The 27,475-nt window shown below is 38.5% G+C and overlaps 1 protein-coding gene across 1 annotated transcript in view; it reads right to left on the bottom strand.

Moving 5' to 3' along the window:
- Hpr1 (THO complex 1-like protein Hpr1) overlaps positions 1-26,114 on the bottom strand; it is a 124,614-nt gene extending 98,500 nt beyond the window's left edge. Inside the window, exons 1-3 of the mRNA XM_067144137.2 lie at positions 25,987-26,114; positions 15,699-15,772; positions 4,078-4,376 (exon numbers count right to left, since the gene is read on the bottom strand). Of these exons, the coding sequence (XP_067000238.1) occupies positions 4,078-4,376; positions 15,699-15,772; positions 25,987-26,022 (409 nt within the window). The 5' untranslated portion in view covers positions 26,023-26,114. The remainder of the gene's footprint in view (positions 1-4,077; positions 4,377-15,698; positions 15,773-25,986) is intronic.
- Positions 26,115-27,475: the final 1,361 nt, after the last annotated feature.

The following is a 27,475-nucleotide window of genomic DNA, read 5'->3' as shown; positions in this document are numbered from 1 at the left end:
ACAACAATGAACTTCAACAAAAAGCAGACATGGCATAAACTGACCGGAGCACAATATATCAATAAGAGCCCATACAATAAAAAAGGCCTCTCAATAACCCCAAAATTAAAACATTATAACACACTTACACAACCCGAAATAAGATACTGTATGTAAGTGAAACTATTTTCAAAACAACTAAACATTTTTTTATTATTTTTTTTTGCTTGTGGCTTTACGTTGCACCGACACAGACAGGTCTTATGGCACTGATGGGATAGGAAAGGGCTAAGAGTGGGAAGGAAGCGGCCATGGCCTCAATTAAGGTACAGCCCCAGCATTTGCCTGGTGTGAAAATGGTATTCCACAGAAAACCATCTTCAGGGCTGCCAGTGGGATTCGAACCCACTATCTCCCGGATGCAAGTTCACAGCTGCGTGCCCCTAACCACATGGCCAACTCACCCAGTCAACTAAACACTGCAGAAATAGACAGTATACTCAAGATTGAAAGTAGAATAATCAGAACATGCATAAACAAAAAACTACCAAGAAAATGAACAACGGAGACTAGCTTCTAATGAAACAGTCTACAAGGAAATAGAACCAGTAATTAGCATAATTAGGAAGAAACAAATCTCATTCTTTAGGACATCAGAAAACAGTATCATCAGAAAAATTATAGAAAAATTATGGAACAATAAGAGCAACATTAGATGGATTACAGAAATCAAGGAAGATATGAGGAAACTAGAAATTAAAATACAAGATTTAAGCCGGGCTGAGTGACTCAGACGGTTGAGGCACTGGCCTTCTGACCCCAACTTGGCAGGTTCGATCCTGGCTCAGTCTGGTGGAATTTGAAGGTGCTCAAATACGTCAGCGTAGTGTCGGTAGATTTACTGGTACATAAAAGAACTCCTGTGGGACTAAATTCTGGCACCTCGGCATCTCTAAAAACCGTAAAAGTAGTTAATGGGACGTAAAGCCAATAACATCATCATCATCAGAAGAAGATTTAGAAAACAAAACTAACAAAATAAAGAAACTCACAGAAAAACAAACCAAACTACAAACCAAGATAAACAGATGGAGAATGGGACAGGTGATTTCAGATGAAGAAAGAAAGGTAAGATCTGAGAATAAATAAATAAATAAATAAATAAATAAATAAATAAGCACTGCCTTAAAAGTAAAATCATGCATATTACTCAACTTAAAAGCTAAAAACATACTGAAACAAACAAACTTAAAAGCTAAAAACATACTGAAAAAAACAAAAATGAGATAAAACAGTCAAAAGAATAAAAGTGCATTTCACAATAAAAGAAAAGTTATAAACAAATAATTACAATAAAACGATAAAATAGGCCACTATCCCTCATGAAACAGATGAAGAGGTCTACCGACTGCTCGTCACCTCCTAGAATGAATGAATAAAAGAAAGAAAGAAAGAAAGAAAGAAAGAAAGAAAGAAAGAAAGAAAGGGTACTTGGATGTTTTAACTATGACGCAGATTGTTCCTTTAAACGTTCTCAGCTTATTGGAAAGAGGGGCGGCCTGCCACTCTTCCTCCCAGTGGGACATTAACACGTCTCAGCTAAGGACGTATATCCCAGGCACAAACCTTATAAGGCAATGGGGCATGTGACCGCCTCCTTGGCAGCCTGGTCAGCTAACTCATTTCCCACCATACCTATGTGGCTTGGAAGTCATACAAATGTCATTCTGGTGTTTATTTCCCACAGTCCAGCCAGCAGATCGTGGATATATTGCACCAGGGGAGTAATGCAGGATGCACGTGTCGACAGACTGCAATGGGTCAAGGAGTCAGCGAACACAAAGTAATGCTGACGTCCATTGGACAGCGTGTACAGCAGACCTTCCAAGATAGCATGAAGCTCTGCTGTGTACACACTGCAGGTACAGAAAAGATAAACCTATTACCATTAACAGCTTACTCTCCCTACTACCCCTGAGCCATTCATACACAACACACTTGACCTGGTTAAGAAATGAGAAGTGCAAGTGAAACCATTGCAGGATAAGATAGAAGAATCAAGGCTAGGATGTTATGGGCACGTGATGAGAATGGAGAAGAGGATTCCCAGGAAGATGCACAACATTGGTATGGAAGGTAGAAGACCAAGAGGCTGATGACTGAAAGGAGTGGAGGAGCAGATGAAGAAAAGGGGAGGACTGGATCAAAGTGATGATAGAGAGATGGTGAGAAGACAAAAGATGATAGTGAGGCTAATGTTCTAAACAGACCCGGCCAGTGACTGCAAGCTGTGCAAGATGATGATGATGATGATGATGATGATGATGAAAACCTGTGAGCATTCCTATTTCATTATCCATGGGGGAAACCGTTCCCATTAAGGAGAGAAGGGATTGGGAGAATGCATTTCAGACAAAAATTTAACTTGTAGTTTTTTTACAACCCGCTTTACATCGCACCAACACAGGTAAGTCTTATGGCGATGATGGGATAGGAAAGGGCTATGATTGGGGGGGAGGAAATAACAGTAGCCTTAATTAAGGTATAGCCCTGGTATGAAAATGGAAAAGCATGGAAAAACCATATTCAGGACTAGCGACAATGGTGTTCAAACACACTATTTTCCAAAAATACAAGCGGATAGCTATACGACTCGAACTATGCAGCCACTTGCTCAGTTGCTTGTAGTTTACTGGGTGCACAGTCCCCAAACTTTTGGATCCTACTTTATATGACATTTATCAGTACAGTAGCTACGCTTAACAGTCAAATTCCCGGTGGGACAAGAATATTTCAGAACACCGTTTTTCCCCACACTTTCTACAAATTATGTACTTATGCCTAAAAATAGCAAATGTTGGTTGTTAATTGATAACTGCAAGGCACACTGCAATGCACTTGAACTGAAACAAGACAATTTCTTTATTGTTTTTCTTCCAACAAAAGTTACAGCTTTCATACCACAGAGTGATTGAAAATATGTGAATGTTACCAGGAAGGAAGAAAATCCCCAGAAATCAATCAATCAATCAATCAATCAATCAATCAATCAATCAATCAATCAATCAATCAATCAATCTGCAATTAGGGCTGTCACCCAGACGGCAGATTCCTGGTCAATTGTTTACCTCTTCACCTTTTCTTAAATGATTTCAAAGAACTGGAAATTTATTGAATATTTCCATTGATAAATTATTCCAATTCCTAATTCCTCTTCCTATAAATGAATATCTGCCCTAGTTTTAATATAATGATCAAAATAAACTTGAAGATTCGAACAGTTGAACTTGTTTGCAATAAAGAACTATGCAGTTGATGATGGCATCTTCCTCAGAATGAAAAAAATGCAAATAAAAATGAACTCAATCATGTATGTAAACAACAACAACAACAACACATTACATCACTAGGAAACTGTGAGTACTTTGTATACTAGCCATTATCAAATGACTAGATGTGTTAAAGTTGTCAAATCATCAATTGGTTGGCTACTACACAGAAATATTTAAAGAGTCTCTAAGCAGTAATCATTTGATGGTGGTGGTGATCATGCCATTGCAATATTTCACACAGAACTTTGTGGCTATATTCTATTTAAAAAAAATCCACACATTTTCAAAAATACTTTTATCACTGTCCTCCTGAAGCGCATGTGCATTCTTTTAAACTTCTCAGTATTAATATTCAAACCAATGTTAGCCATATAAATTCATAAAATTGCCCCTCTCTTTTCACCCAATCAGATATATCAAAATTCTTGTAACAGCATGTAAACAAAGTAAGCTAGCGATCTCACAAACTCCCTGTACAAACATAGCAGTATATCTAAAATCTGTGAAAACACAACAGGTCTCAACCTGCAACTGACCAAATCTAATATATTTTGAAGCAGTCATAAATAAAATTCATCATACAATAACCTAATATGATCACCTTCACTAACATTTTCATTTTTCATTTATTTCCATAATCAGAATCAGCTATTATCATAGGTTTTAACATGAAAGTTTACATGACTTTAAGCATAAAATTAATACAACAGTCCTAATATAATTATTATACAATAGTCCACGTGAATTTAAAATTAGATGAACTAACCATTGCACATCCGGAGTAAGTTATTCTTGCAAGCACTGAAAAACAGATCTTCTTTCCATACGTTGACTCCTTTCTCCACAAATGCAAATAATTTTTCACACTGGTCAAGTGTGAGTGCATCAAACACATCACCAAGAAGAACAACTGGCATGGTAGGTGTGCACATATCTTTGCGGCAAGCCTGGATACAGAATGTGACAAATACTTCCCAGCACAAGACATTATTGGTTGGTTCAGACAAAAGCTGAAGAAGATAATCTCGCATAACCTGGTCAAGAGCTGATCGCTTGTCAATGTCACTAGAACACAAATTAAAAATAATTAGTCAACAGGTAATATGAATTAATTGAAAATACTAATTCCGTATTTGCTTAAGGCACAAATATTTTATTTCATCACATTTGCACATTACTGCTGAGTAAAGTGGTATAATGAATTCAAAAGATATCAGAATTCTGTATTGAAAAAACAGACTGAAAATGTATTGGTACAGGTCGAATAACGGTTCCTCACACTGGTTGTTAGATGAACCACCTTCACCGCATGTATATTGCCAGAAAATTATTGTCTTTTGTTGCTAATTCTTAGATGTTCCACCTGCAGCATACACATCAGCTTTCTTACTTGCCACAAATGGTTGCAAAGGAGGGGGGAGCTTTTCTTTACTGATCCGCACATGTCCTGACTAGTAATTTCCCCCAACCACACATACAGAGCAGTAACTGGCAATGAAATCTAGTCCTGTTTCCCTCTGGTAGTCGTGGAGGACTTGCATGAAATTTGATCAAACTGCAGGAAGTATGAACGATTGTGCGTGATTAATGACATTAGGTTTGTATTTTTGTTTTGCTATTTGCTTTACGTCGCACTGACACAGATATGTCTTATGGCGATGATGGGATAGGAAAGGCCTAGAAATGGGAAGGAAGCGGCCATGGCCTTAATTAAGGTACAGCCCCAGCATTTGCCTGATGTGAAAATGGGGAACCACAGAAAACCATCTTCAGGGCTGCCGACAGTGGGGTTCGAACCCACTATATCCCGATTACTGGATACTGGCCGCACTTAAGCGACTGCAGCTATCGAGTTCGGTAATGACATTAGGTTATAAAAGTTTATTGTATACTACTCTGGGTGGGTTGGTGGGTCCCTGGCATTAATTATGAATATATCTCTCCTCTACAAGCAATATGAGGTAAGATTTCTGTTAATTTTATTTTGCTAGAATGTAATTTACATTGGGGGAATCTTATTCCACTGTTACCAATTTACTGGAAGCTAGCTAGTTATACAATTACTGGTAAACATTAAAATTATTAAGTTAATTAATAAAATAAGATTACAATTTTGTAATGTGGTGGCAATTTTGCTTATTTTCATGTTTTACTACCCCTAATTTAAAATGTCCTTCAATATTATTTGTCAAAAAAGTTATGTCTACTTCATGTGCATATAAAAATTAACATTATTTAAAAACATCACTGTAACTCTTATGTACTGCCTTATGCCTTTACAAAACTGCAGTAGAACCACAATTATCCATTTCTCGATTTATCAACCATTGTAACTTAAAAGCTTTTCAGTCTGTCGAACACACAAGTCAATATAAATATTACACTATAACATAGCTGTAAAGCTGTAAACACCAAAGGAATAAAAATACACACTATTAAACAAAGATGATGATAATGATGCTTGTTGTTTTAAGGGGCCTAACATCTAGGTCATCGGCCCCTGATGGTACGAAATGAAATGTTTTAAATCATCCACTGACCAAAATAAAAAATGGCATGAATGAATGGATGGATATGAATTTAAAACAATCAGTGGACTTTAAGGTTAAGTCCATATTCCACCTTTACAATACCATAAGTTTATTGTTTATTTATTTAAACATTATTAAATAATACGGGACATGTTTCGTCTAACTTGTAGACATCATCAGCCGTAAGATATTCAAGAAAAAGCTTAAAAAAGGACAAGGACAGAACAAACACAATAAAATAAATCAGTTGTCGAACACGCCAATCAAAACAGCGAGGATGTTCCAGATTGTTCCAAGTACAAACATTCAAAACCTGTTGACGAAAAAACTTAAATTCACACACATGAGAACGATATCGTAAAGCTTATTATAATCTATTACCTTTTATATCGTAAAGCTTCTTGTTAAAATTCTTCTTGAGTGTGCCGTTGATATGCAGCAATCAGGTGCGTCGGCAAAACGGCTGATGATGTCTACAAGTTAGACGAAACATATCCCGTATTATTTAATAATGTTGTTTAAATAAATAAACAATAAACTTATGGTATTGTAAAGGTGGAATATTGACTTAACCTTAAAGTATATGTACGACAATACGGACTTTACGATGAAATTTATTTCATGTAACAATCAGTGGATCCTACCCAAAAACTACCATAAAAATAGTATTACTGACCAAGAGACCACTTCTAAAGCACAATCCTGAATCGAGGATGCTTGTTGTCTAAAGGGGTCCAAAATACAGGTCAATGGCCCCGCATAATGGCACTTATCGCTAGTAAAGGAGAACCATGGTATTTGTCTTGTTGGGGTACTAATCAAAAGTAGCGTAGACTCACGATGTTCCACATTTGATCGTACTACTCACAAGTATTGGACGTCATACAGGTAATGCAGACCTATGGTGTTTCTCACATAATGACGCCACACATAGGCAACGCAAACCGATGGTTGTTCCTCACCTAGGTGTACTAATCACAGGCGCAGGTATTCCTGTGGTGTTCCTCACATAGTGGGTACTAAGCACAGGCAACGCAGAGCCACAGTGCCGCTCATATAGTAGTATTAATCAGAGGCAACGCCCAGACCCGTGGTGTTGCTCACAAGGGTACAACTCACGGGTGCTGGAAACCCACACTGACCCACTCTCTGCTGCTACTAAGCACAAACCTATTTCGTACCTAAAATAATGGTACTACTCGCAAGTAGAGATCGGGCCAGCTAGGAAGACATCCGGTGAGGGGAAGTGTGCGAGTGAGAAAGCAGAGCCGTGGGAGCGAGAACGCTGACTTCCCCTTCTCGCTGAGTGTTGTGGCGACGTACAGTTGACCCGAAATATTTGTTATAACTGACATGTAACACTCCGCAGATTTTCAGTTAGTGGAATTCCCTTCCGGCTGTAAATTACAGACATACCTAGCCGAAATTAATGCATTTAGAAGTGTTACAGATGACAGATACATTGAAGGAGTTAGAACATAATTTAACCTCTTATTACAGTAGCTGTCAAAATCGTTTCCATGTATCAATTTGCGTAGTCCTTATTTTTAAATTATAATTTGATGTAAAATTAACTTTACGACGCTGTAGATGTACAGTGTAGAATATGGTTTGCTATAACACCAGGCTTCATAACCTGAGCCACGTCATGTAAAATAACTCGATAATAATAATAATAATAATAATAATAATAATAATAATAATAATAATAATAATAATAATAATAATAATAATAATAAGCTACAAGAAAATTGAAAAACCCTCAGAAACTATGAGAAGAAGGAGGATAAACTTTTACGGTCATCTTCTCCTCAGAATGAACTCTATAATTAACCGAACAGATCTTGACTTCTTCCGTAACCCAAAACTGAAACTGAAAAAGACATGGTAGAATTAAAAACTACAGAAAATTCACTATTCGGTCGAACAGCTAAAGTAATAACTAAAGAAGAAAACATAACGCTTCAAAACAAATCTACATTAAAAGCCAAATCTATTTGTCTTGGAAGACGAGAAGAAACGAAGATCAGAAAGAATGAAGAAATACTGGGCTATTTAAAAGGAAATGTTTAATGTGGTATTCAAATATGTAAAAAGTAGATTTCACCAACGTAAAATTTAATAATTAGCTCTTAATTATCAATAAGGATAGAAATTTTAGAGGTTAAGTAAATTACTTTTAGTGATTTTTAGAAATACATGTAAAAATGATTCTATAAAGCTGTTGTATAATATGGTTTGGCATAATAGCAGGCTTCATAGCCTGAGCCCCGCCATATAAGAAAGGCAATAAACTAAACTAAACTAAACTAAGAAAAGAACAACACACAGAGAAGGAATTGATTCAACATAGTCCAAAGAGGGTGAAACGAAATAATAATAATAATAATAATGATAATAAGAAGAAGAATGTCCGCCTCTGTGGTGTAGTGGTTAGCGTGATTAGCTGCCACCCCCGGAGGCTCGGGTTCGATTCTCGGCTCGGCCACGAAATTTGAAAAGTGGTACGAGGGCTGGAACGGGGTCCACTCAGCCTCGGGAGGTCAACTGAGTAGAGGTGAGTTCGATTCCCACCTCAGCCATCCTGGAAGTGGTTTTTCATGGTTTCCCACTTCTCCTCCAGGCAAATGCCGGGATGGTACCTAACTTAAGGCCACGGCTGCTTCCTTCCCTTTTCATTGTCTATCCCTTCCAATCTTCCAATCCCCCACCAAGGCCCCTGTTAAGCATAGCAGGTGAGGCCGCCTGGGCGAGGTACTGGTCATTCTCCCCAATTGTATCCCCCGACCTAATGTCTCACGCTTCAGGACACTACCCTTGAGGCGGTAGAGGTGGGATCCCTCGCTGAGTCCGAGGGAAAAATCGACCCTGGAGGGTAAGAAGATTAATAAATAATAATAATAATAATAATAATAATAATAATAATCATAATAATAATAATAATAATAATAAAAGTACTTTTGCTTTAAGGCGAGAAAGCAGTGTTAGACTATGAATGTGACTTAACGATATGACATAATTATATAATTGTTCTCAGGTACAGAAACAAAATATAATTCATAAAAGGAAACACCATAAAGGGTCTACATATGCTGAGTAACAACGTATGTACACGAAGATAACTTAAATGGCACTATAAATAATAAGTAATAAAATAATGACACTATAATTATTCACAAAATGAGCACATTCTTGTTTTATTATGTCCACTACATCTCTTCAATTTCGCTGAGTCCTCCGTCATCACTTCTGTCGTCCTCACCGGATGACGTGTCGTCGGCTCCCAGCTGGATCGCAAAGGACTCCATAATGTCTTCAAAATGTTCCCCATCGCTTATGTTCCAGTCTTCGGCGGATATTGACGCAAATTTCTGTCTAGTGAGTTTCTCTACGTCGTCAATAGTGAAGGTGACGTTGTGAGAAGCTACCCAGTTCTTCACTTTTGCCCACATTATTTCAGTACTGTTTAATTCAGGGTGATATGGGGGCAGTCGAATTACCGAGTGTCCGTACTGTTCATCTAGGACGTAGGTTTTGTGTGCCGGCTTGTGCAATTTGATAAGCCCATAAAGCTCGTGTTGGTATATCGTCTCACGGTGTGGAATGTTCCTATTCACTAGGCAGGAGATCATCGTCACTTTACGTGAGCTGGAGGTTGGAGTACGATCTACTTCCTTGTTGTGATATGACGAGTAGTCAATTACGAGAACACTGCGAGGTGGAAGTTATCTTTCATTCACTTTTAAAAAAAAGTCTCTATTCATGTCATCGTGGTAGTCGCCACTCTTGCTGCCAGACTTCCAGATTAGCAGACAGTTCTCGATGAAACCCATTTCACCGCCAGCATGTACAACTACCCTCCACCCGATACTGGGTATTTTTTAAATAAACAAATCTTTTGTATTTAACGTCATGTTTTTCCATTAGGATGCGCTTGTTAGTGTTAGTTTTTTCTGATGATATCCTAATGATCGAAGAATTCGCTTGACACTAGTATTGGATCCTTTGAACTTTAAGTCTTTACCTAACTTTGCACGAATTTTTGAAACTGTAGGTAAACATTTTTCATCTAAATAAAAATTGCTAACAATAAAACGTACGGCACCTTCGTCAAAGTCGTCCAATCCAGTAATATTCTTTGTGCGCATTCGGTTTTTGTTTGGTGTTTCAAACACTACTATCCATAGGTTTTCCTAATTCTTTCGTTTTTCGCTCTTAATCCGTACCAAAGAACTTTCTGACACTCCAATAGCTGCTGCTACTCTTTCCTGCACTTTTTTTTACAATCTATCACGAACTTTTCTTCCATTGCTTCCCTTTCCATAAAATCTATACTCTATAATGTTCAAGATTGCTGCACGAGTCTGACTCTTTAGCACCATACGATGCAGGCTACTTTTAACGCCTTCCATACTGTTACAGATAGGCCTAACGTACACTACCGCTAACCACAGTTACTACTCAACGGGAAATTAGAAAGGAGAGCGCGGCAGCTGAGTGTTAACTTATGCACTGAACTGTCCTTGTAGCAGGAGCTCTGTTAGGAGGGGATACGCTACGCGAGATAGTCCAAAGTGCGCATGCGCTCCCAGATGTCTTCCTACTTGGCCCGATCTCTACAGGCAACCCATGGTGTTCCCCGCGTGATGGTACTAATCAAAAGTAGTTCCATCGTTCTAATACAATCATCCCTTGGTCGCCCCTTTTAGTCGCCTCTCACGACAGGCAGGGGATACCGTAGGTGTATCCTTCGTCTGCATCCCCCACCCCCAGGGGGGTAGACTGAGAAAAAGGAAGAAATAAGAAGGGATCCGTCACTTCAAAAAATGAAGTAACGGACGAAGAAAGGCAAGGGCCATGAAGGGCGTGAAAATGAAAGACTCCCCAGGGCTCGAATGCTCTAATACTATCGGGGTGGGAAAAGAACAAGAGTTGACCAAGGGAGGTCGGACAGGATAGATGAAAGTGAGGAGCCTGGCACAAGTAAGTGGAAGCAATGCCAGATCCCAGCTAAGGGCCCTGTGGTCGCCAACCCACGCTCCCAAGTTGAGAGCTCCTTGGGCCCCTTTTAGTCACCTCTTACGACAGGCAGCGGATGCCGTGGGTGTATTCTTCATGACATGTTTTGTTCTTAAAAGAACATCTTCACTAATCAATGTTTACTTCTGTCCAACCACCTAGGAATTTGAAATTTGGAACTTATCTCAATGAAGTCTTGCTTTGTCTCCACTCCAGCATACAATGCGAGGTGTTTGAAAAGTGAAATGTGTGTGTTCAACAGACTAAAAAGCTTTTAAGTTACATTTAACTGAGTTGACACTGGAAAGTACGCTTCCTTCTTAACAAATTACAGACCATTGGATTGTCTGATGGTCTTCCCATTTAAAAAATAATAATCTCAGCTAAAATTGTATGTGCCTGCTAGAATATTATAAAGTATTGTATCTCTTACAAAGAAAAAGTATAAAGCATCCAAGAAGTGACCTTGTGTGAGGTTACAACTGGCAATCACAATGTGGTGTATTCTCATTCTCATCAGTTGAGTGAGCAGGAGTCTTACTGGCTACAGTTGAGACCAGCCTACTGAATATCACCGATTATTCATGAAAGTAAAAAAAAAAATCACCACAAGGTTACACCTCGGGCAACTATAGTCAGTTTAGTTTCAGTTCTCACTTTGAGCGTACACATTTTCAGCAACACAAAGGCTCCAAAACAAGCTAATAAGAGTTTGACAGTGAAGTATACACGCATAGATCATTATACACTGTTATGCCTTTCCACAATTCTCTATTTGTATCTAGCTCTGTACCTCTTTTCTTTAAATAATTAGAAACTGAGTCTAACCATCGCTGCTTTGCTCTCCTTCTATTTTTGTTACCCTCCAAGCCTGGCATCACTTAAGTCTTGGAAATGTTTATTTTCATATAATAATCACTGCACAGTCTGCCATTAAAACCAAGTTGTCAGCATAGGCCAAACTGTTTACTGCATTTCCCTCCAAATGAATCAGAAGGTACCTTACTAACATAACATGCTCCTTTTATTACTCAATGAAGCCATTTCATCCCTGGCTTACCTATCTACTTTACCATTTCAGGTACAATCTATTTCTGTTGTTTTATGACAATACAGTTTATTTACCACCCTTTCCATTTCCTTTAGTGTAATTTCACTACAAGTAATCATGCTCATATCGGTCCATATTGACTATATAACTTGAGAAAAAATATAAGTAGATTAACCACCTAATCAATACAAATATAAATGGTCCATTATTGGACATTACAAATTTTCCAGCCAACTCATTCCTGCCTGCCAGCATTTCACCCCCATGTGCTAAGTTGGGCTCATCAGTTGGTACTTGGCATACCCATCAAGACGCATGGCTAGTTCATACCGTGGAGGCCACTGTGTAAGCCACTTGGAGCCATCGGCCCACACGGGGGCTAGTTATGATACAGTCTATATTGGATCTGGTGCTCCGATACCCCCATGTATAGTGGATGTGGTGAACAGTCTCATGCTTGAAGAATGCATTCGTAACTGCTAATCCCACACTAGCACAGAAATCCAGTAAACGCTTCCCATTCCAATTAGCTTCCAAATCTTCCCCAAATACCTTCTCATATTCTTCAGTTCTATTTCAATTAATCAATGTCTGCATTTAGGGAATCAACATCTGTATCACCACCTAATTAATACACAATATTATAATCTAAAAAGATTATTTCAAACAAAAGTGGACATGATGGCTCCAAAAGCTGAAACATTGATTAGGTGGTTAATCTATATATTTTTTTTTTCTCAAATGTAATTTCACTCCTATCATTGTTCACCTCCCCATGAACTCTGTTGTTCATGATTTCCACATAAAGATTTCATGTTAAGAGTTTCAGAATATTCCTTTCATCTGTCTAGTGATTCCCTGGGATCTACTACAAGTTCACCTGATTTACCATAAACATTATTCATTTAATTTTTCCCTCCCTTTTTAAGATTCTTTATTACTGTCCAGAAAGATTTCCCTACCACTTGACCAAGCCTTTCCAGATTAGAACCGAAATTTTCCCATGCCTTCTCTTTTCTGATTCTACAATTATTGTTTCACTCTGTTTCTTTTACTTACGTACAATTTCTTATCTGCAACAGATCTTGTTTGGAGGCATTTTTTATACGCCTTCATTTTATGTTTTAAAGCTACCCTCATTTCATTATCCCATCGTCCGACTCGTTGGCTGAACGGTCAGCGTACTGGCCTTCGGTTCAGAGGGTCCTGGGTTCGATTCCCGGCCGGGTCGGGGATTTTAACCTTAACTGGTTAATTCCAATGGCACGGGGGCTGGATGTATGTGTTGTCTTCATCATCATTTCATCCTCATCACGACGCGCAGGTCGCCTACAGGCGTCAAATAGAAAGACCTGCACCTGGCGAGCTGAACCCGTCCTGGGATATCCCGGCACTAAAAGCCATACGACATTTCATTTCATTATCCCATCAAGATTTTTTTCACCATTTTGACACACACACAGCTGTTCCTGGGCATTCTCTTGCTGGTTTTACTACAGCATCCCCGTATGCCACCCATTTTCTTTCTATATCCTGAACCTGCTTACTGTCTATCGTGTGCAACTTTTCACTAATCATATTCATGTACCTCTGTCTAATTTCCGTGTCCTGGCAATTCTCCACCCTTATTTGTCTGCAGAAAAATTTCACTTTCTCTATTCTAGGCTTACTGTCACCTAATTCAATGCAGATCAGATAGTGGTCTGTATCCTCTAAAAGCCCCAGAATACATGCACATTCCGAACATATTTCCTGAATTTCAAGCTAGTTATGATATAGTCTATATTGGATCTGGTGTTCTGATACCCCCATGTATAGTGGATGTGGTGAACAGTCTCATGCTTGAAGAATGCATTCGTAACTGCTAATCCCACACTAGCACAGAAATCCAGTAAACGCTTCCCATTCCAATTAGCTTCCAAATCTTCCCCAAATACCTTCTCATATTCTTCAGTTCTATTTCAATCAATCAATGTCTGCATTTAGGGCTGCTGCCCAGGTGGCAGATTCCCTATCAACTGTTTACCTAGTCTTTTCTTCAATATCTTCTAAGAACTTTGAAATTATTTGAACATTTCCCTTGATAAATTATACCAATCCCTTTCTCCTCATCCTATAAATCAGGGGTGCAGAAATTTTCTCTGAATTGAGGAGCCTGCCCAAAAGTTTAGGAGCCAGTAAGAATCCCACCAACCTGACACGTATAAATAATAGAGGTGCGCTACTTAGTGTTGACCTCAGTATTACTTTTTCTCATCTGCATTTATTAAATCTTGAATATTAATAACAAAGGATACACGTAGAACCACTAAAATGTAACACAGATTCATTGTACTTTTGACTACATGTGACTATAAAGTAATTAGTTCTCAGTGTTTCCACCATAGGCTCTGTTGCTGTAACAGATAAGGGCCAACTGAGTTACGCACATCGACTGTCCACTACAGTTTGTTCTCGATCATGGATATACGTCAATGACCCCGTGCAGTGATATATACATTCTCAATAATGATAATAACGTTATTGGCTTTATGTCCCACTAACTACTTTTACGGTTTTCAGAGATGCCAAGGTGCCAGAATTTAGTCCTGCAGGAATTCTTTTACGTGCCAGTAAATCTACCGACACGAGGCTGACGTATTGGAGCACCTTCAAATACCACCAGATGAGCCAGGATCGACAATGCCAAGTTGGGATCAGAAGGCCAACACCTCAACCACCTGAGCCACTCAGCCCAGCATATACCGGTACATTCTCCTTGGTCTTGCAGTTATTTATTTTTGAGAAGATTGTGGAGTGGTTTTAAGCTTGTTGAGTGACATCACGTCATATGACATGGGGCTTTTGTTGCAGATTGATGGGTAGGAGAAGAAAGTATTTTTAAAAAATAAAAAAAAAGGAGGGAAAAAATTTGGGGACCAAAACTTAGGTGCCAGTAGCAAAGACACAGTCGCTGCGGCGACCTGACACCTGGGATTTCTGAACCCCTACTATAATGAATATTTGCCCCAATCTGTCCTCTGGAATTCCAACATTATTTTCATATTACGATCTTTCCTGCTTTTAAAAGCTCCATTCAAGCTTATTTGTCTAATGTCATTCCATGCCATCTTTCCACAAACAACTCAGAACATACCACTTAGTCAAGCATCTTGTCTCCTTACTCCCAAGTCTTCCCAGTCCAAAGTTTGCAACATTTCTGTAACACTATTATGGATCTGGAGGCCCCAATGTTCTCATGTATAGTACAGCCTTATGCTTGAAGAATGTATTCATAACTGCTAATCCCACATTAGCACAGAAATCCAGTACACGCTTCTCATTCCAATTCTTGCATTGATATCGTCCATTAGCATTATCCTATCCTTAATGTTGAGTGAGATTACTATGTCACTCAGTGCTTCATAAAACTTGTGAACTTCATCCATATCTGCACACTGATGTAGTGAATACAGCAAGACAATTCTCGTCCTAAACCCTCGTACTGCCAAAATTACCCACATCATTTGCTCAGTTACATGCTTAACAGAAACTAATGTAGCATGCAACAGTATTCCTGATGAAGAGCCCTACCACACACACTGCCCCCCACCCCCGCCCTTTAACACCTGTTAAGAACACTTTATAACCTACTATTTCTTCCTCATTTTCTCCCCTTATCCGAATATCACACAAAACACTATCAAAAAAAAAAAAAAAGAGTGAAACGGCTTTTAACGTGGAGTAGTAGATATGAAAGAAAAAATGAAAGCTAAATGGATTCTTTCACAACTATTGTCAACATACCTTGCTTTGAAGGATTCATATTTTTTCTGGAGTCCATCTATATTCTTCCGTTCATAACACTGTCTCACTGTTTCCTGTAAATAGACAAGAAAGATTATAAATTTCTTCTTTTAAAACCTTGATTTAAGGTAGCTACTTCTTTACCAAAGAGCTCTGGAAAACATCATGTTGTTGTTGTTGTTGTTGTTTGAGTCATCAGTCCATAGACTGGTTTGATGCAGCCCTCCATCCCACCCTATCCTGTGCTAACCTTTTCATTTCTACATAGCCTACTTGCTGCATCCTACATCTGCTCTAATCTATATACTGGCTTTTTAAAAGGTCATTGTTAAAAAAGAAAGTTACCAGAATTAGTTTTATGTCCCAGGATTGGTACTTTGACAGTTTTCAAAGACGCCTAAGAGAAACAATATCCATGAAGGTTTATCCCTTCTTTGAAGAAGTGTACAGAACATGTAACTTAGTAGAGAAAACTAAGGAAAAAATTGGATAAACGATCAGATCAAGGTGGTGGTGATTATTATTTTAACTAGGCAACCATTCTCTATATAACACTAATCGGAGAGAAAAAATGGAAGGGGTCCAACACTTTGAAAAACGAAGGTATCGGCCTGAGAATGACGAAGGCCACAAAAAGCGTGATAATGAAAGACTCCCTAGGCCTCAATACCTAATAGCGTTGGGGTCAGAAAAGAACAATAGTTGACCACGGGAGGTAGGATAGGATTGATGAAAGTGAGGAGCCTGGCACAAGCAAGTGGAAGCAATGCTACAACTCAGTTAAAAGCCCCGTGGTCACCAACCCACGATCCCAGTCGCCTCTTATGACAGGCAGGGGATACCGTCAGAGTTATTGTACGGCCCCCACTCAGAGAAGGATGCAGTTTAAGGAGAGGCTATTAAAATGGAAAGATGTGGCAACAATACTGTATTCAAATACCTGGAGAAAGGGGCACCAGATGAAGAGTAAGGATTAAGGATATAAAAAATAGATCACATAGACTGGAATGGATGGGTATAGGAAACCCTCAGAAGCTATTCTATTTCACAGAATATAGAGACGAGTACACCAGACAGATAACTAATGTTAAGGGGACCTGATTCAGCACATTCAAGAAGAACAGCCTACTCCACTGAAGAAGGAAAAAAAACCATATTCACCCCAGATATACTAAAAAGATATTTGTGAAGCATTGCATTACATGGAGGTGAAACAAGGGGAATAGCCTAATTGGTGCAGAAAGAAAGAAAGAAAGAAAGAAAGAAAGAAAGAAAGAAAGAAAGAAAGAAGCAAGTGTCTGAAATGTGATTTTAAAGATAAACATTAAAGGTAGACTGGATCACAAATTAATTGCAAGTTAATAAAGAGGAAGAATCTGTAGTAATTTGACCTGAAGTACAGACAGACAGACAGACAGACAGACAGACAGACAGACAGACAGACAGACAGACAGACAGACAGACAGACAGACAGACAGACAGACAGACAGACAGACAGACAGACAGACAGACAGACAGACAGACAGACAGACAGACAGACAGACAGACAGACAGACAGACAGACAGACAGACAGACAGACAGACAGACAGACAGACAGACAGACAGAGCAAGCTAGACATAAGGGCAATGATATACAACCTCCCACGACCAAGACTGGTGGAGTGTGCCACGCATGACGATGTTCTCTTCTTTCTAGTCACATACCTTACTTCCAAAGATGATTATCAACTGATGACTAAACACTCCAAGGTGTGCATATTAATTATTGGTCTGCAAACATATTGAGGAGAATTGTTTAGTTTAACCAATGGAGGAGCGCATCAAGCAAATTTGTGAACTTATAACATAAAGAGCACGACGACATTTAGTACAGGCAGGACCACACTACTGTCACCTTATGTGAACTCACGCTGAGCCAAGTCGCATGGAGGGGAGTTTGACGATGTCACTGCATATGACGTGAAGACAGTAAACACACTGTCCTCATGCTTATGCTTCGTCTGACTGCAAGTTAAAATAGTACAACCACTTCATTGGATTCTGACGCTGACTGCCAATTAAAATGATTTTATTACTTCATTTTAGTGGTCACCTGTGAACTTTCCTTTCCTAATTCATCCTATGCCTCATGCTGCATTTACTGGTTTCTATAGTTAAGTGAACCTATATCACAGAGATTCTCATGTATCCACACCAATTTAATTAATATTTCTTCCATATCACTAAAAGAAACTGCTTCTATTCACGTCTCACGTCACCAGATATGTGCTACAGCAGAAAATTGTGCAGTGTGGTCACTCTACAGTGTGAAAAAGGTATAGCACATCTTTCTGGACAGGTTAGATTGCAACTAGATAAGCAATGTGGCAGTTTTTGACAAGGTGCATATGAACAGCATAGAAGCCCTCATCATCACTCATCGGCTTAGATGGGTTGGTCACATCCAGCATATGAATGATAAGACTGCCTAAACAACTTCTCTACGGTGAAATTGGTCATGGCAAAAGACCTCGAAGTACTCCTTTGAAACGTTATAAAGACCAGCTTAAGAAGACTATGAATAGCACCAACATAAATGTTGGGCAACAATTGCACAAAACCGTGTTCTTTGGCGCAAAGCTACTGCAGAAGGTATCTCACTATTTGTGCAGGCACGTCACCAACAAGAACTTGAAATCCATGAAAAGCGGAAACTACGTCAGATCCAACCGCGTCCTCCACCTACCTTTAGATGTGACCTGTGTGGCTGCACGTTTCATGTGAAGATTAACTTGATCAGTCATCAGTGACATATCCACAGAGCCAACAGACTTTCAGAAGAATTGCAGGAGAAAAACGTATTCTCAGAAATGAGTAGTGGCCAACGACAACCCGTGAACTCACATACCGAGCTCGATAGCTGTAGTCGCTTAAGTGCGGGCAGTATCCAGTAATCGGGAGATAGTGGGTTCGAGCCCCACTGTCAGCATCCCTGAATACGGTTATCCGTGGTTTCCCATTTTCACACCAGGCAAATGCCGGGGCTGTACCTTAATTAAGGCCACGGCCGCTTCCTTCGACTTCCTAGGTCTTGTAGGATGTTAAAAGGTTTGTTTTTTTCACCTATTCAATACATATTAATTTTATAATTTAGGAATTTATTGTAGATTCCACTTGAGACATGTTTCGCCCTTCATTGAGGGCATCATCAGTCAAAATATCACCTCAAGGTAAAAAATCAGGTAACTGGTTAGTAGTAGACATGTACCAATTAATACATATTATTAACAACATACAAAAATTAAGTATGGGAAATAGTTGCACAAAAGTGATGGTTGAACATGTAGGTTTATAGATGAAAGGTCAGCACCAATGCCTAAAAATAACATAGTAGAGTTCTGCAGTGGTGCTCTGGAGAAACAGTTGACGCAATCATATGATAATAAAAAGTTAAAAATATTTACATTATAACAATTAAGGGAGAAAAGGTGTAGTGTTTGGCGTCAATGTTTTTAACCTACAATTGATGTCAAAGGTTGGTAACTATACAGTATTTACATTGTTCTATTGAACAGTTGAGAAAAAGTTTAAAAAAATATTTACATTTAACATTCAGCGTAAATGTTTGTAAATAAAAACTAATGTCAATGGTTGGTAACTATTAGTAATTACATTATCTAATTGAATAGTTGAGAATTTACAATTAAATACATATTTACACAAGAGGATAAAAAAAAAATTTTTTTAGTACCAAGTGCGTCCTGATGTTTTAGAGGTTGGAAGAAGGAAATAGCATTGACATTTCAGAAATATGTAGAGTAGTTTATTTTAGTTAAAAATCACCGGGGGTAGGGAAAATTTCATAGCCGTATGAGGTTTTTTAGGCATCAAACTGAAAATTTTCCTGTTGCAGCGCCGAGATCGGGATGGAGACTGGTCAGTGTGGCTGGAGATTCATGGGTAATCCGTGTGTTTGAACGGCAACAATGGTGACAGTTAATAGTGGGTAATTGCTAATTAGGAAAAATGTTGCGGGTTGAGACTTCCGCTTATTCTTTTAGTTGACTTCTGTAGCATCGATTGTGATGTGAAGACATCGGTGTGAAATGCCGGTGAGACAAAATGATGATGTTCCGTGGAATAAAGGTCTTCCTAGGTCTTTCCTATCCCATCGTCGCCATAAGACATATCTGTGTCGGTGCGACATAAAGCAAATAGAAAAAAAAAGAAAAAGAAAGTGAACTCACGTGAGGTGACAGTAGTGTGTTTCTGCCTTTAATGGTACATTAACATGAACGGAGATGAAAGACACTTTCTGGTTAAAATTTGTATTCAGTGGTATGGGTGGAATGATGAGCGGAAAACAGAAAATGCAATGATAAGGAAATACAAGTTGACAGCAATACGGCGTATGGCCTCCAGAGGCCTGGTGCAGGTCTTTTCAGTTGACGCCCTACAGGCGATTTACGTGTCTGTTAGGAAGATGAATTCTAATATGAAGATAGCACATACCCAACCCCCGAGACAGAGGAATTAACCAATGATTGTTAAAATCCTCAACCTGTGAATCGAAGCTGGGACCCTTTCAACCAAAGGCCAGGATGCCAACCACTAAGCCATGGAGTCAGACAGATGACAGGCCTACATTCTCTTATTACAGCTATAGGTGAAGGAGGTCAAATAGACTGAAACATGTTCTAGTATATGGGTGGGTTGACTGCCAACTGGTGAAATTTCAAAAAAATTGAAAAAATGGACTTGCACTACTTACCATTACTACTGACGTGGAAAAAAGTTTAGTTACTCAAGTTTATTTTATTTTTTAGCCAACAGACTTCTTAGTCAGGTTTATGGAGGTTTTTCTTCTTTTTGTCAGCCCAATACTGTTTCTTTTTTTCTGAACGTAATTTTCTTTTTGCTTCTGGAATCACTCTTCCTCTTCCCTGTTTGTTGATTTTTGTCTGTAGTCTAGTCGAGTTTATACATAATAAAACGTTTATCCTTAGTCCCACATAGAAACAAGCTACACCTAAATTTATTTTATTCTACATTTAATTATGTGTAGTAGAAGTTTTTATTGTACCCAGTTAAAATTTTAACACAGGTTGAACAACAAAAGGTGCCAGTATTTTTTCCACTTCCAATGGAGCATTCACTTTGAAAATTCATAACGTAAAAAGTATTGACCTGATCGTTACCAAACTTTAATAGATCTTACAGTAACTTATTGTTGATCTGTATATCTGTTAAAAAAGTTGTAAATTTTGTGAGACAACATTGTCTCATTACTGGGTGATCACAGCCATAAAGAATTCGGCTTGTTATGAAGCTCATGAGAATATCAGGCTAAAATTAAAACTCTGTGAGCTTGCATCTGGGAAATAGTGGGTTCGAATCCTACTGTCGGCAGCCCTGAAGATGGTTTTCCGTGGTTTCCCCATTTTCACACCAGGCAAATGCTGGGGCTGTACCTTAATTAAGGCTAAGGCCGCTTCCTTCCAACTCCTAGGCCTTTCCTATCCCATCGTCGCTATAAGATCTATCTGTGTCAATACGCCACTAGCAGAAAAAATTAAAACTGCTTTTTGCCTGCATGCAATTGTTGATTTTATATTGATTTATATTTAATTGGGTGGTTGTGTGGGAAGAAAGCAGCCTACCGGTCAGCGAGAACAATGCACTTGGCCCTGGAATCCCTAGCGACGTTGCCAGGTTGAACATACTGGGCGTTCCCTGCTGTACGATAAGCATATGTTTGCTATTTCGTCAGTTGTTTAAAATCTTTATTGGACTAGTGCTCGATATATCAATGATGGAATTACAAAGTATATCTCGTATTTTGCCATAAGTTCCAGCTTATGAGAAGGACCTCTTAGTTTCGTTAGTGATTAATGCATCAGTGTACTTTGCAGAATTATTTGGAAACTTAGTTTCCTTAGAAATAAGGAAGAAGTCACTGTTTCTGCAAAATGTCTCATTTCTACGTGAACTTTAGTAAGAGGGTACAGATAATGCCGTCGCTAACAACTCCAGTCAGCTGAGCGTGTGGAGCACAGTAGCATACTCTCCACAGCGATATCTTGTCGCGCACGTGTAATTCAATACTGTAAAGGTTGAAAACAGTGTTTTCTCGAATTTTTCGGTTTTCAGACACAAAGGTCCCGGGTTCGATCAGTTAAATATAAATCAATATAAAATGCAAGTAAAAAAAAGCAGTTTTAATTTTAGCCTGACATTCTCATGAGCTTCATAACAAGCCAAATTGTTTACGCTATTATCACCCAGTAATGAGAAAATGTTGTTTCACAAAATTTACAATAACTTTTTTCACTCATCAGATGAATTAAAACTTCGTATACAGATCAACAATAAGTTCCTTAAAGAACTATTCAAGTTTGGTAACGATTAGATCAATAATTTTAAAGTTATGAATTTTCAAAGTGAGCGCTCCGTTGGAAATGGAAAATTACCGGCACATTTTTATCGTTCAACCTGCGTTAAAATTTTAACTGGGTATGATAAAAATTTCTCCTACACATCATTATGCTTAAAGTAAATACAAAATTTTAATATTCCACCTTCTCAATACTAAAAAAATCATTTAATGTTTTTACAAAAACATTACAATGACGTTAAAAGGTACTAGTAAAAACATTAGATGATTTTTTTAGTATTGAGAAGGTGGAATATTAAATACAAAAACATTACAATGACGTTAAAAGGTACTAGTAAAAACATTAAATGATTTTTTTAGTATTGAGAAGGTGGAATATTAAAATTATGTATTTACTTTAAGCATAGTCTCAACTCAATATGGAACCTAACAATGAAGTTTATTACTTTTAATTACACATCATTAAACGTAGAATAAGCTAAATTTCTGTGTAGCTTGTGTCTATGTGGAACAAAGGATAAACTTTTTATTAACATATAAACTCTGGTCCCTATACTTTTTACCACGATAGTAGACATGTGGTTCTAGTTTCCTTAAAAATAGGGAAGAAGTCATTGTTTCTCCAAAATGTCTCATTTCTACGTGAACTTTAGTAAGAGGGTATAGATTACGCCGTCGCTAACAACTCCGGTCAGCTGAGCGCGTGGAGCACAGCAGCATTCTCTCCACACCGATATCTCATCATGTGTTGTGAGTGTTGCGAGTCCAAATTCAATAGTACACTTACAGAGAACACTGAATGTTATTACACTAAAGGAAAGTGAGGAGTGCATCGGCAGTCAAGTTGTGTACATCCAAGTACTCGTGCCGGTCAGGTCTGCTGTCGCCGCCTGATAACCTTGCTTACCTATGTGCTCTGCGTTCTGTTCAATACGAAACATTCATATAAGTTGAGTATTGTTCATGACTTAAGATAAACAAGGTGTGTGTGTGTGTGTTAAAGTCCGTAAAAATATGGATCGGAGTGCAGCAGTTTGACAGACAAGAAAGGTTATAAATGTTAAAGGAGTTCAACGTAAGGTCAAAAAAATGTTCCACAACACTGGCAAATCATACAAGGATCGTTCAGGTTGACTCAACCATCCAAAATGTTTTGTAATATGGACTGCACGTGCCGTAACGGGTGTTTTCACAAGCTTACAGAAGATGAACGAAAGGCATTGTTTGGAATGTGTTGGAAAATGGGGGACTTTAGTAAACAAAATGCTTATCTCTGTGGGTTTGTTCAGGCTGTATCTGTTGCAAGACACCGCACTCATGATGGCAGTAGTCTGCCTAATAATACTGTCAACAAATTTTACCTGAATGTGGGCTGAAGGCTTGCTGAAACATGCAAACAATATTTCCTTCACATATTTTCAGTGAGTGATGGGAGATTGACGCGAGCTTTGAAGAGTTACAGAGAAGGTGAGCTCCTGGCAGGGTTTTCAGAGGGCAGAAGCCTAATCCAAGTAGGATGGATCCAGACGAAATAGCTATCATTGAACAGTAGGCCTACATGAACAGTTTTTCTGTCACTGAATCACACTAAACCCGACATGATAATGAAAACATGAAGTAGCGGTACTTGACTCACCTTAAATACTAGAAAGATGTGTGATTTGTACCAAGAAGCATGCCTTAAGGAAAATAAGGAGTTTGTGAAGGAAAGTTACTACGAGATGTATTTAATGCTAAGTTCAACTTACACTTCCTTAAACCGAGAAAAAGATGTGTAACATTGTGACACTTATAAAATCAAGAAAATGGATACAACTCTCACAGTGGAAGAAAAAAGTGACGCTGGAGACAAACCGTGAACTACATTTTTTTTTGCTAGTGGTTTTACGTCACACAGGCACAGATAGGTCTTATAGCAACGATGGGGTAGCAAAGGCCTAGGAGTTGGAAGGAAGCGGCCATGGCGTTAATTAAGGTAGCCCCAGCATTTGCCTGGTGTGAAAATGGGAAACCACGGAAAACCATCTTCAGGGCTGCCGACAGTGGAATTTGAACCCACTATCTCCCTGATGCAAGCTCACAGCCGCGCGCCTCTAACCGCACGACCAACTCGCCCGGTGAGCTACATTTAAGGAAAGCCCATGAATGTATGAAGCGAGATTTTTCCAATTCTCCTGAAATGTACGTGATATCTATAGATCTTCAGAAGGCCCTTCCATTCGCAATAGCGGTACTGACAGTCAGTGATCCTTGCTACAAAAGAAACCTATATGTTTATAATTTTGGTATTCATGACATGAAAAGCAAAATGGGATATTTCTATTGCTGGGATGAAATTATAGCATCTTGGGGCTCTCAGGAGAATGTGTCATCCTTGCTGATTCACTTCAAGAAGGTGTTGTCTTCAAAACCAGCTATAAAACATATTGTGATTTGGTCCGATTCTTGTACTGGACAAAGTCAAGAATTAAAAAAGGGAAGTTTTAGACTTACACCAAATGGCAGCCAACACGCTTACATGTATTTATATCTTTTAAGTACTGAATGGTGGAAAACATATAATATTCAATTTAAAGGAGTAATTATTTTATTATTCAAAGTCAATATGGTACTCATCAACTAAAGACTCAAGAGTCTCGCCGGCAGCACATAGGGATCCTCAGTGTCTAGTTTATACACTTCCAAGCTAAGTCTGGAGTATATAACAGCTGAATACAACTCCTGGCTGAACAGCATCCACACCAAGAAAAGTGACACCGTCCTGAATCAGACAATGCAGAAAATAAGGATAACCTAATCAGCTATGTTATAAAAGCAACCCCACTGACCTGGCTTCCAGTCTTTAGCTACATCCTTCCATCAAGCCTACGCTGCATGAACAATTTTCTCAGAGAAGCACATAAAATACAGGCCAACAAATCATTTTCGATTCACCAAAATATCCATAGAACCGCGTTAATCCAAATGAAACCCAGATGTCCTCTTCTGCTGCTGGCTTAAAATCTGACCAAAGAAAATTGCTCTGGACTGTGAACCTGGAGTGAAGAATGGACTGCAAAGGCCCCTGACGAACAGACACCGATCTCCGACCCTATGTAAACCCTGCCCGGATTTCATTCTCTGTGGAGTGCAGCAGTCGCACTGCACAGAATGCGTACTGGGCATGGAAGACGTGACACTGTGATGCATTCTTGGGGCCTACAGCCTTTTCCAAGCTGCGATTGCAGAGAAAAATTCCATCATCATCATCATCTTCATCAGATACTCACAAAGAGCCATCTCCGGGACAGTCAACGACATTCTGACACCATCAACTATTCAGTGGACAACTGGACATTCTAGTTCAGTTCATGTTCTTCATCAATTAATTTATGTACAATATCTTTCCTCATTTCCATTGTTGTATATTTCTTTTTCTTCTCTGTATTATACTCTACATATCCCCCTCCATTTCTGCATTGAGTTTTTCGTTTTATTTTTATTCTGTTTTGTAAGTTATTCGTTGTTTTCGTCGTATATTTTCTTCCTCTTAATTTTTACCATAAGCTAACTAAATAACACGAAAAACAAAAGACCTCTTCGTGAAGCACACCGAACCTTTCTTGATACATTCAACAATATACGAGCATTCAACATAACCTCAATATTGACTATCCCTTTCCTCCTGCGACAGCAATGAATGACAGGTTTCGATTATTGATGGCAGGGTTTAGGTTATAAATAGGTCGTTAAAGCCGTAATTAACAACCGAGATAAAATGACAAAATTAACGTAATAATAATTACAGTTCTTATGAGCTTAACACACCGTTCTTTTTTTTTTTTAATACCGGTATTTATTAAAATATAATTCTCAAGTATTTCTTGGACCAAAGTAAATACAGAATTTACAATTAATTCTCTTTTAATACTTACAGAAAACTCTGATCTCATTACATCAAATGAGCACATTTTCACTCAGCTGAAGCCTGTTTACAAACTGACAGAAACTGTCCCTCTTCGTTTTGTTATTGTTTGCTTCTTTCTTCTGAGCTTCTGACTGTTAGCAGCTTCACCAACATTTGATGCTGAAAAGTAACTAAAACTGAGTTTACTCTCTCGCCCCTTTCCACGTTTCTGAAGGTAAGATGAATCTTTGTTGCGAGCTTCTTACCTTTTTTGTTGGTGATTCAGTAACAAAACATGTGCATTCTCATCCGTCCTCAGCTGCATCCCTGTCAGGCCAGAAGCAAGCACTCTTTGGGGATTAGAAGTGGGGGCAAAAAAAAATTACAGACAAGAAAAAATACCCGCGTTTGTAAATAATTAACGGAAATAAAGGAACGAATTAGCTGATAGGACAATAGGAGTTGTACAAATGGCTTTTTAATAATGCCTCTAATTCATAGTTTCAGGCGGTTACACTAGAATAAAAATGTAGGCCCCCTCACCCCTCTAATCATCACCACTGAATAAATAAAGTATATTAAAGTATCCTCCGACGGACTTAATACAGTAATTAACTGTACAGTATTCGGCATCCCTGGCAAGTCAAAACTGGGAGGTGGGGATAAAAATGAGTACAGGTACCGGTACTGATCATTCAAAATCCTGCAACAGCCAGTGCATTATGTGCATAATTTGCATTAAATTCTTGACGTCTTCAAATTAAATTACCGTAGTCATGTATATATAAATTTTAATATTACCAAAGAAACATAAATATAATGAAGTTAGGTTATAAAAATGCGGGGGTCGCGTCTATATAGAGACGCCCGTACATATACATAGCCTACAGTTTTCACTTACACTTTATGCAGGTACACGAGTACATAGGTATACAATTTCCAACACATGTTGACATATTGATAAGCCAAACGACAACAATGGTTGCTAACAATAGTCTAGACAACAGCTTAAATAGTCGGGAGGCAGAAAGAAAAATGCCAATATATTACACAAAACACACAAAAATGCCAAGACACTGTCATTATAAAAGTTCACTCTATAGGCTACTTGTTTGTGAAGGCATCAGTCACTCTGGAAACAAACTCCTGCTCCCTAGTCAGCATTTTAACAATGCTTTTCTCAGTGGCTAACATCGACGAATTGTGCAGCCTAAAAGCGAAAGTCACAATCTCAATTTTTTGGGGGGAAATTGAGATATTGGTAACACTGTATGCTCTGTAGTGTACGGTATACTTCAATCAATCAATCAATCAATCAATCAATCAATCAATCAATCAATCAATCAATCAATCAATCAATCAATCAATCAATCAATCAATCAATCAATCAATCAATCGATCAATCAATCAATCAATCAATCAATCAATCAATCAATCAATCAGTACTGATCTGCATTTAGGGCAGTCGCCCAAGTGGCAGATTCCCTATCTGTTGTTTAATTTCTCAGGCTAATGTT

This window comes from Anabrus simplex, chromosome 3 (genome assembly GCF_040414725.1).
Source record: "Anabrus simplex isolate iqAnaSimp1 chromosome 3, ASM4041472v1, whole genome shotgun sequence".
NCBI lineage: Eukaryota > Metazoa > Arthropoda > Insecta > Orthoptera > Tettigoniidae > Anabrus > Anabrus simplex.
Note: the sequence above shows the minus strand (reverse complement) of the source record. Positions and strands in the feature narration are given on the sequence as shown.